This window comes from Macrobrachium nipponense, chromosome 35 (genome assembly GCF_015104395.2).
Source record: "Macrobrachium nipponense isolate FS-2020 chromosome 35, ASM1510439v2, whole genome shotgun sequence".
NCBI classification, from domain to species: Eukaryota; Metazoa; Arthropoda; class Malacostraca; order Decapoda; family Palaemonidae; genus Macrobrachium; species Macrobrachium nipponense.
In genome coordinates this window covers 53900549-53912029 of record NC_061096.1, presented here as the reverse complement: position 1 = coordinate 53912029, position 11481 = coordinate 53900549, and the positions used below count along the sequence as shown (strand labels likewise).

General features: G+C 37.3%; 1 protein-coding gene across 1 annotated transcript in view; it reads left to right on the top strand.

Annotated features, from left to right (window-relative positions):
• The first annotated feature begins 1023 nt into the window (after window positions 1-1023).
• LOC135208350 (uncharacterized) overlaps window positions 1024-11481 on the top strand; it is a 34848-nt gene continuing 24390 nt past the window's right edge. Inside the window, exons 1-2 of the mRNA XM_064240453.1 lie at window positions 1024-2108; window positions 8030-9203. Of these exons, the coding sequence (XP_064096523.1) occupies window positions 1024-2108; window positions 8030-9203 (2259 nt within the window). The remainder of the gene's footprint in view (window positions 2109-8029; window positions 9204-11481) is intronic.

Genomic DNA, 11481 nt, shown 5'->3' with positions numbered 1-11481 from the left:
GGAATTTATTTCTGGTGATAGAAATTCATTTCTCGATATAGAGTGGTTCGGATCCCACAGTAAGCTGTAGGTCCCGTTGCTAGGTGACCAATTGGATCCTAGCCACGTAAAAATATCTAATCCTTCGGGCCAGCCCTAGGAGAGCTGTTAATCAGCTCAGTGGTCTGGAAAAACTAAGATATACTTAACTTTTCAAACAAATGGTTTTTAAGAATTTTTCATGGCCATCTGGACTATTGCCAAAATCATGTACTAATTCACGGCTTGCTTGAGTGTCTCCAAGATCATGTATTAATTCAGGGTTTGCAGTCTCAGTATTTGAAGGTTTATTTTTGTTTTCTTTCCCATGAGGATTAAAAAAATTCTTCATCGTTTTGGTAATTACCTAAGACTACTGATGTTCAAGTTTTGTTATATTTACAGTTTTCATGATATATAAGATGATATTAAAACCACATTACGAAACGTGAATAAACTTTACTAAATGTCGAACCATAATGATTCGTCATCATAAAAGACGTGTATAAAAAAAACTGAAGTTCTCTGAATGTTCTGGAATGACCTTTAAGTAAAAAAATTACTTCGATTTTTTTCCCTATAACAAATTCTTTAGCAATACAACACCATCAAGTTACGTGAGTAGGGTGAGTAGGCGATCAGGCATGCGCAAACGCAGCCATAGGATACTCTTACTCGTACCCGAGTAATTCTTCAGTAGTTACCAAACAAACGGCTCTGTAACTTCAGAAAGAAAACCACTCCTCTGGCACGTCGTTGTATGGGGGTCACTCACATAAAATTTCAGTGATTCTGACATCAAAGCAGGTCTCTCAAGTATTGCCTGTTGTTACAATGGACGGTCATCGCTCTAACCATACAAAGAAAAGGGACAAGAACTGGAATAAATGTTTAAATGGGAAACAGATATGGAGAGGCCTTATTTTCGTATCGTGTTCTGTCGTTTTAGTTCTTCATATATTCAATGCTTTCCGTGAGCTGCTGGCATATCCTACATATTCAACGATGAGGGTCATTGATGAAAAGCCTATTCCGGCGATGGCGATCACAGTCTGCCCAATGCCGCCTTGGAGCATTGCCAAAATGGTTCAAGCTGGGCTGGACACTTCATGCGGCACGCTGTATGCATGTAGCCACACCACTCTCTATACTCTGCAAGGATACATTCAGCCCTCTCAGCCGTTCATTTGGAATGAAGTGAAAGCTGATGTCGAAGAGTTTATCGAAAAAGTTTCCTGGGCAGGAAAAGTCGCCCACAAGGCTCAATGGGTAGGAAACAGTCTAGCATCAATGCCATGTTACTCTTGGCTTCCAGAAAAGGAGTTTCACAATACAGAAGTAGACATTGCCAGGCTGAACTTCACGGAAAAGTTCGTTCGTGATTGTCGTAATTACAAGTTCCTAAGCTGTGAGGACTTTCAACTGGACTGTGGTATGAATTGCACAGTGAGACTACAACAGTACCAGAGAGATGCTGGAGATCAGAGATTCTTCATCATGGTACATGCTTCGGATGAGAAGCCATTGCCTGGGATGCTTCAACCTGCTATATCTACTTCTTATAGAAACAAGCTAACACTTTATGTGGATTACGAAGACACGATGCTTCAAAATACACCGAAGAAGCCTTGTACGTCTCCTTTGTCTCATTCTAAGTGCTTTCTTAGTTGCTATCTCCAGAATTCCGTGACCACTGCAAACTGCAGCATCGACTTGAAAGCTGATAAGGTCATTTGCCCTGACTTGAATGCATGGAGATTGTTACGTGCCAAAGAGATAGAGGCGCTCAATGGTAATCTGAATTGGTGGCAGAGTTGCAGTCACTGCGACCGGCCATGTCAGGTGAAAGTTTATTACGTTTCTGCGGCTGAGGAAAATGGCGATTCTCACATTAACGTGAGGATGGCAGCGATGAGGCACAAGCACACAGCGGAAACAAGAGCCTATACTCTGCCCAACTTCTTGGCCGATGTAGGAGGGGGATTTGGTCTGTGGCTGGGCACGTGCGGCTTATCTATAACTATGGCTGCGCTTAATCTCTTCTGCAGATACTTAAGACTGCAAAATCTCGGTTGCTCGGAACAACAAGGGTATGTTACTGATCATTCTGGCTTGTTTGAGTGCAACATAGTCTCAAGAGTTTTTTTTCTTTTCTTTTACAAACTGATGTCATGATTTTCAAAAAGAGTACATTATTACTAACGGTGACTAGTTCGAGACTTTGCATTTACTATTACTCGTATTCCTATATATTGAAACAGGAGAAATTCCGTGTGGCTTTTTTTAAGCAAATCTAAAAATATAAAGTCAAGTGCTTTCATCTGCGATTTTATGGCATCTTTTTATAACAGATAAATAAAAGTAAAGCGTGTTTGCATTGCCTCAACGGAAAACTTTTAGAAAAGTAAAACTAATTCCAACAAGTTCAGACTTTTCATGAGAACTGCAATGAAATAATAGATAAAATAACAAAGTTATCTAATAAATTAGTTAAGTTTATGTCCAGCAGGGTAATTAGAAAATTAACAAAGATCTCGCGAGAAGAAGAATTTGCACATGACCTCCAAAACACTTGACCAAAACCCGTCTCTTTATTAAGCCACTGCCCATTCCTTTATTCCTCCTCGCTTCGAACCCGTTTTCTAAGACGCTATCTGGCAAATTCACTGGCACCTCTCAAGTGCCTTCATCCCAGTCAAATTGTTTTCGTTTTTAGTTTAACAGTACTTCATTCCACATTCTCTTTATAAGCCATTCTTTCTTCAGTCATGTATCACACACTACTCATGATATCTATGAAGTAGATGTCTGATTTTCAAGTACTCATGTAACAGAAACGCACCTTTGTGCAATTAAGTGAGGAAATTCCTTGTAATCGACAAGATTTATCGTTGTGTAGACACAGAAGCGATAAACGGATGTAACTGACTTTGTATAATATAGGATAACTGTTTTGGTTATAATTAATTTGGTTAATAAAAAAAATTGTCATTGCTTTAAGACGAACATTATTATTATTATTATTATTATTATTATTATTATTATTATTATTATTATTATTATTATTATTATTATTATTATTATTATTGGTTGCAGGTCCACAATAATATAGCATGTGCGTATATGGTCTTTAATGGATATTAAAAGCTTTCGAACCTCGTGCTACAGGTTCATCTCGGCAACCATTGTCATCATTTTCGACACGGAAAACTGTGCCCATTATTATTATTATTATTATTATTATTTTGTGTGTGTGTGTGTGTGTGTGTGTGTTCTATCACAGTCCTCCAATTCGACTGGGTGGTATTTATAGTGTGGGGTTCCGGGTTGTATCCTGCCTCCTTAGGAGTCCATCACTTTTCTTACTATGTCGCCGTTTCTAGGATCACACTCTTCTGCATGAGTCCTGGAGCTACTTCAGCCTCTAGTTTTTCTAGATTCCTTTTCAGGGATCTTGGGATCGTGCCTAGTGCTCCTATGATTATGGGTACGATTTCCACTGGCATATTCCATATCCTTCTTATTTCTATTTTCAGATCTTGATACTTATCCATTTTTTCCCTCTCTTTCTCTTCAACTCTGGTGTCCCATGGTGTTGCGACATCAATGAGTGATACTTTCTTCTTGACTTTGTCAATCAACGTCACGTCTGGCCTGTTTGCACGTATCACCCTATCCGTTCTGATACCATAGTCCCAGAGGATCTTTGCGTGATCGTTTTCTATCACTCCCTCAGGTTGGTGCTCGTACCACTTATTACTGCAAGGTAGCTGATGTTTCTTGCACAGGCTCCAGTGGAGGGCTTTTGCCACTGAATCATGCCTATTTTTGTACTGGTTCTGTGCAAGTGCCGGGCATTCGCTTGCTATGTGGTTTATGATTTCATTTTTCGTATTGCACTTCCTACATATGGGGGAGATGTTATTTCCGTCTATCGTTCTTTGAACATATCTGGTTCTTAGGGCCTGATCTTGTGCCGCTGTTATTATTCCTTCAGTTTCCTTCTTTAGCTCTCCCCTCTGTAGCCAATGCCATGTGTCATCGCTGGCTAGTTCTTTAGTCTGTCGCATGTATTGTCCATGCATTGGTTTATTGTGCCAGTCCTCTGTTCTGTCTGTCATTCTCCTGTCTCTGTATATTTCTGGGTCTTTGTCTACTTTTATTAGTCCTTCTTCCCATGCACTCTTTAGCCACTCGTCTTCACTGGTTTTCAGATATTGTCCCAGTGCTCTGTTCTCGATGTTGACGCAGTCCTCTATACTTAGTAGTCCTCTCCCTCCTTCCTTTCGTGTTATGTATAGTCTGTCCGTATTTGCTCTTTGGTGTAGTGCTTTGTGTATTGCCATATGTTTCCTGGTTTTCTGATCTATGCTGCGGAGTTCTGGCTTCGTCCATTCCACTATTCCTGCGCTGTATCTGATTACTGGCACTGCCCATGTGTTTATGGCTTTTATCTCCGGCGTTGAGTTTTGACTTGAGTATCGCCTAGTCTCTGCATATATTCTTTCCTGATCGTGTCCTTCATCTCTTGGTGTTTTATATTATTATTATTATTATCATTATTATTATTATTATTATTATTATTATTTTTTTTTTTTTTTTGTTTTTTGTTTTTGTTTATCACAGTCCTCCAATTCGACTGGGTGGTATTTATAGTGTGGGGTTCCGGGTTGCATCCTGCCTCCTTAGGAGTCCATCACTTTTCTTACTATGTGCGCCGTTTCTAGGATCGCACTCTTCTGCATGAGTCCTGGAGCTACTTCAGCCTCTAGTTTTTCCAGATTCCTTTTCAGGGATCTTAGGATCGTGCCTAGTGTTCCTATGATTATGGGTACAATTTCCACTGGCATTTCCCATATCCTTCTTATTTCTATTTTCAGGTCTTGATACTCATCCATTTTTGCCCTTTCTTTCTCTTCATCTCTGGTGTCCCATGGTATCGCGACATCAATGAGTGATACCTTCTTCTTGATTTTGTCAATCAACGTCACGTCTGATCTATTTGCACGTATCACCCTATCTGTTCTGATACCATAGTCCCAGAAGATCTTTGCCTGATCGTTATTATTATTATTATATTCTAAGCCGTTTGGCAGCAATGAAGGGTGATTTTACTGCTATAAAGACGTCTGAATTTTTATTCAAACTCATCTAAGAAGCTGTTAAATCACACGCTATGAGAAACTTGAATTGTGTCATAAAAAAAAACTGGGCAAGAATTCAGCCGACTGTTTTCCGGGTTCATCTCCAGTGCCGAGGCATTAATGCCCTTGACAATCTACTTTTAAATTCTAATTCATCCTTGCATCGAAACAGGGACTTGAAATTGTATGTCTCTAATTATCAATTCAATATAATTCTCCAAGACACCCATGTACCTGTAGATTTTAGAATTTCTTATCAATCATATACTCTTACGCATCATCGGCATTGTTACTTCTCAGCCAAAATTCAGTTTCAAATATCATTTGCCAATTTTCTCAGAAACTTCACACAGTCATGAATACACATATCTTATGATACACCTTAGATTATCATTATTCCTTTGAAGATTGGTATGCTTTCACAATTTTAATGGCCATTTAACCTTACATTTCTCATATATTTCTGTTTGTGACATTTATTTCCATTGCTGTGATTTTGAAAATGTCTATATATATTTCACTTCTCCATCGAAACTAGGGAAGCTGGTGATTAATGTACGAGAGAATCACCTAAAAAATTGGTCAAACTTACTTTTATTCAGTAGATAAAAACTAATCATGTGGAACAAGCCCACCACAGAGGACCACTGACTCGAGATTCAAAACTTCCAAAGAATATGGTGTTCATTTGGAAAAAGTAAGAGGAAGCAACGGGAAATGCAGGAAGAAGAGATACCACCTATTAAAAACGAAAAAGAATAACTTAATAAACCGATAAAGAATGTATCGAAATGCAAGAAGAATGATATGAAGGTAGTAATGCATTGCATTTTCACTTCAACTTCAGAAGTTCCAGTTGCACGACACCCTTTGAAGGGAGGCTGTCAATTCAATAATGAACGAAAAAAAAAACCATTGATGAGCATTAATTTTGAAATAATCAAAATGAAAACTAGAAGGGTCGATGTCCATATTAGTTATTAACCGCTTAAACGATATATTTATCCTTCAAATATTAAGAATAAGAATTATTCGTGAACAAGAACTTCAGTAAAGAGAAACGGTGATAAAAAACAGCATGGACTAAGAATTAGTTTGGTTTTAGTAAGAAAAGTTCATTTTGTGCCATTTGCTAGCGGACACACACACTGGTTTATATCTAATAGAAATTAGAAACAGGTACTGAAATCATGAAAAGAAGGAGTGGGACCAGTCAGCTGTAAGATATTCTGTTAATTTTACTCTTATGACACTGAATAACTTTAAGACGTTTTAGTACGACTGACGTTCCATCCTTTAGCAGCTTTCATATGATCATGTGAAATTTCATTCCTTTGCTGGATTTTTAAAAACTGCCATACGAGAGAGAATTAGATAAAAGAATTTGGTTAAACAATTCAGTAAGAACGACAACTGAAATAAAAGGACTTGATGAGCATTCATTTTGAAATAATAAAAATAAAAATTAAAAGGACTACAACTGACATGTTAAAATGTATTCTCTTTTCGTCAGACAAACCTACTGAAGGTCTTTGTACTTATTTTGCTTGTTTCTACGCCGATTCTTTCAAATCTTTTGCGTTCAACCTGTTACAATCCAAGTTTCCTCTACGGGTGAATCGCCTCTTCTTCCATCCTGCCGTTATCCGAAATTTTTATCCCAAATACTTACAAGTTTTTATTGCTGCCGTCCTCTCGCCATTCAGTATTCACTGCTCGATCTTCCTGGGCTCCTTTCACTCTCATAACCTTACTCTCGTTCCCATTTACTCTTATCTTTCATCTCTTTCAACCACTTCCTTTTAACATTAACAATTCCATGCACCATTCAAAACTAATGTTCTTACTCCACAACAAGTCAATCTCACGATTGCAAACTCTTTACACATGCGTAATTTCCATCAAGGAATCCGTACAGCTTTTCAATATATATATATATATATATATATATATATATATATATATATATATATATATATATATATATATATATATATATATATATACCTCCAAGTTTCCAATGAATCGATAAAGTATATGTCAATATATCAAAAGTTAAGTAATACGATAATTATTGTTGTTAAGAGGACGTGATATCATGTGTTTAATAAATATAAGTAATATTAATGGAATGTATTTCACAGTAAATGATTTCCAAAAGCGTTTACAATTAAAAGAAGTATCGATATACTCAGTGATTCATACTGCCATACTCTGGTGCGTGAACAAATAATATATAATAGTTAGCCCTTATACTAAAGATAGGCGTTTCATTCGAGTTTTCTTTCACAAACTCGATGGTACGCTAAGCTAAGTTAGAGAGCCCCTCTTTTAATGGCATTAAATAGTCTCTTCTTGTATAGCAGGATAAATGTTATCTTGAAACCTCAACAAAACTATTCCTTGGATGAGGTCTTTCTGAAAATGAAATAAAGAAACCTTGGAATCAAAGATACTTTTGCCGTAATTCTCACTGAAATATAAAGATAAAGACAATTATCCTAAATTAAATCATAGCGCAGGATGTAAAAAAAATTAAGCGGTTTTTCTCAACAGAAATCGTTTCGTCAGTTATATATTAAGGAAAAATGTTGGTAAATATTGCTAGTATGTATAATTGGCAATGAACCAACATATATTGTAGACATTATCACCTTATCTGAAGCTGACACTATACATTGCAAATGATTAGTACTAAAATATCGTTACATTATGGCGTATCACTGGTGATAATGTTGATTTTTTTAAGCGCACTGTTCAATTGTAGTTATAGATCTTGTAAGTCCAGATAGAATTCTGTAAAAGGTAAGTCATTGTATATAAATATTTAGATTGTAAAATTAATTGTTTAATACATTCTTTTTCAGGAAGAAGGTCACTGGAGCTGCACTTAAGACAGAGGTCTTAGGTAAGAAATCAGGGGATCAGACACATTTACCAGCACGCCCAGAAACCACAGGCAAATGTACTAGATCATGTAAAGCAAAATTTCATAGCTTTATTTTAGGGCTCTATCTGTTGTCAGCAAGGAAATGGACTTCAGTCATCCTTAATATAATCTTTTGGATTTGTTTCGTCATCCATGCTTATAGCACAGCCTCTTCTTACTTCAGTTACCCGACATCAACCAAAATCTCTTTGCAAAGAAACCCAGAAGATAATCCACGCATAACTGTGTGCAGTAAAATTCCATATTCCCTTTCAAGTATGGTAGAACTAGGTTTCAACTATTCAGAATCAGCTTGTAAAAGGCTGGCAGTGGGAAAGAATGCCTCATTAGCACTTATCTGTGAAATTGACAAGGTAATAGACCCATGGATTAAAGAATTTGATGGCCAGTCACCAGAGACTATTCTCAGTGATATCTGGAACGAGACTAAACTCCCTCTCTCCCTTCTGATAAATGATGAAGACTCACAATTAAGGGATAACACCTGGAAACCTTTGATGACTGACCAAAACGTTTGTTATCAGTCAACTGATATGATCGCAAGTACGTTATTGGAATTTCAGATTGAGAGTCAGTACAAAAACATGAATTGTTCTTACTTGTCTCCAGATATGACCTGCATGTGGGTGAGTTATCATGGCACAAAGATGAGTGCGTCACTAATGGTTACTTCAACCGACTACAACCCCATTCTAATATTGCCTGATAGTCCAGATTTGTGGGCTATCGATCCTGGCAAGAATTGCTACCGCCATCTTCCATGTCTGGAAGGTCTCGACATCGAATACACTTTTCGCCACTTACTGGACACTCCAGTGGATCCTTGTTCATCAGATCCGGAGTATAATCAAATGGACTGCATATATACCTGCATGTTGACACAGCTAGCTCGGGAGGAAGGTTGTGTCCCTCCTTACCTCCAAGACAATTCTTTACCAGAGTGCACCATACAGGACTTTCGTGAAGGAAAAATGGCCTTTGAACTTCAAGCCATGACTGAGGCGAGGGATATTTGTCGAGAAAAGTGTCCCACTCAGTGTAAAAGATCGTTCATGTCAGTTACACCCTACTTTGTTACGTCAGGGAAACAGGTAATATTTTCATAATTATTTGTATTATTACTTTTATTATCATATCGGAGGAACACGTGTGGTTAATTTACTGGGATTGAGGGGTTCAAGGGTATACCACTTGCAGAACAGTATGTCTAAGCTAATGCTGTGCAACACTTTCGGCTCTGCAGTAGTACTAACTATATGACAAGCTCATTTTACCGGAGAACTTGGCAGACTTTTCCGGAAATTTATATCAACACGAAGAACCGTTAATAAATAGCCATAGTAATAACCTAACTTGTTTCATAACTTACACAATGGTTTGCCATATTTTAATCTCATCGTATTGATTATTTTATTTTGCTTTGTATAACTCGCATTACTGCAATAGATAAAAATGCCCCTTTGGCTGCGAAAATTTTCATTTTATCAACATTTCTCGTAAATCGTTTCATGCTTCCCGGCAAGATCTAGTCTAAAGGGTAACTTTTACAGCCCGAATAACTGCTGCCATCTATGTAGTGAAATCAGAGATGCGAAACCAGTCGGCTGTTCAGTCTTCAGAGTTTCAGATTCAGAACTTCTTCAGTGACCAGGCGATGTTTGGCTGTCACTTGCGACCTTGAGGCGTGGGTTTTTCATGTTTACTTTTCAACAAATATATAAAATAATTTTTACCTTTAAACCATTTTATGTAATTTGTAGGATAATCATTTTGGTCAAACCATTAAGAAGGGAAATGTTTTTGGTTATTTATAATTTTCATAGGGACTTTGACTCTCTGCTACCGTTGAATATAGGATTATCTGTTCTCAATTATATAGATATTCTGAAATGATGAAGTTCTTTCAGGTACCCTTAGACTAACACATCCCTTTTTCAATTAAAGTTAGATTGTAGCTTATAGATTTAGTATTTGGCCAATTACCAGGATTTTGGCAATCGGTGTCTTAATTCCTAGAATATTTTCATGTCCGTATATTGTTTTGTAATGGATATATGTCTATAACTTTAATATAATTTAAGCTGGTAAAATGAGTATGTGCTGTACTAGTAGCTTGGTGGTAAATTGAGAACTGTATCGTAACTTCCTGTAGGGAGGTAACGCCGTCAGTGCACCTCGTGCGGTGCACTGTAGGCATTACTTAGCTTTCTTTGTAGCGTGCCATCGGCCCTTAGTTTCAACCCCTTTTACTGTGCCCCCTTTCATATTCTCTTCCATGTTACTTTCAACCCTCTCCTAACAATTGATTCATAGTGCGACTGCGAGGTTTTTCTCCTGTTACAGCTTTCAAGCCTCTTACTCTCAATTTCCGTTCCAGCCCTGAATGACCTCATTGGTCCCAGTGCTTGGCCTTTAGTCTAAATTCTATATTTAATTCATTTCAACTGTATCGTAACTTAGGGATTTTGTTTAGAAGTTGAATGAATACTGTAACATCTACTGTATTTTGGATGCAGTGTCATACTGTAGATTTCATTATTGAGTAGTATTAGCCTAATAAGAGAATTTTATATACATATAGCATTCTAAGGCTAGGCTTCTTATATTGAATAGCTGAAGCCTAATAGGGGAATTTTATATACAGGATTCTCGCCTAGGCTTCTTTATTGAGTAGGCAAAAAATACGGTAGCCCATTTGGTATTTGAGAGACCACCCTAGCCTAGACATCATCCTTCAGTTAGCCTTAAAAAGCACTGCAGCTCACTGGGGAATTTTAGATACAGCATGCTAGCCTAGGTTTCCTTTTTCAGCCGTAAAAAATACCGTAGCTTACTTGGGAATTTTAGATACAGCATCATAGCCTAAGCTTGTTTATTGAGTAGGCGAAAAAAAATATTGAAGCCTACAAGGAAGTTTAGATAAATTATCCTAATATAGGTTAGGTTAAGTAGTTGAAAAATTACAGTAGTCCTTTAGGGAAGTAACGATACGGTATCCTAGTCTAGGCTACCTTGTAGAGTAGTTGAAGCTTAACATGAAATTCTAGATTCAGCATTCTGGTCTAGGCTTCTATATTTTAGTAGTAAAAAAAGAGGTTGTAGCCTAAAAAATGTTGTATCCTATGAGGACTTCTTTATTGAGTAGTCACAGCCTACTTGGGGAATTTTAGATACGTCATCATAGCCTATGATTCTTTGCAGAGCCTACTAGAGAATTTTTGATTCAGCATCCCAGCGTAGGCTTTTATTATTGATTAGACCTAAATATTGGGATTATTTGTAGGCTATAATCACAAGAAATTAAAACGACGAACAAAAAAAAATGTGATATTTTGAGTATACTCAGTTTCAGCACTGCTTTTGATGCAT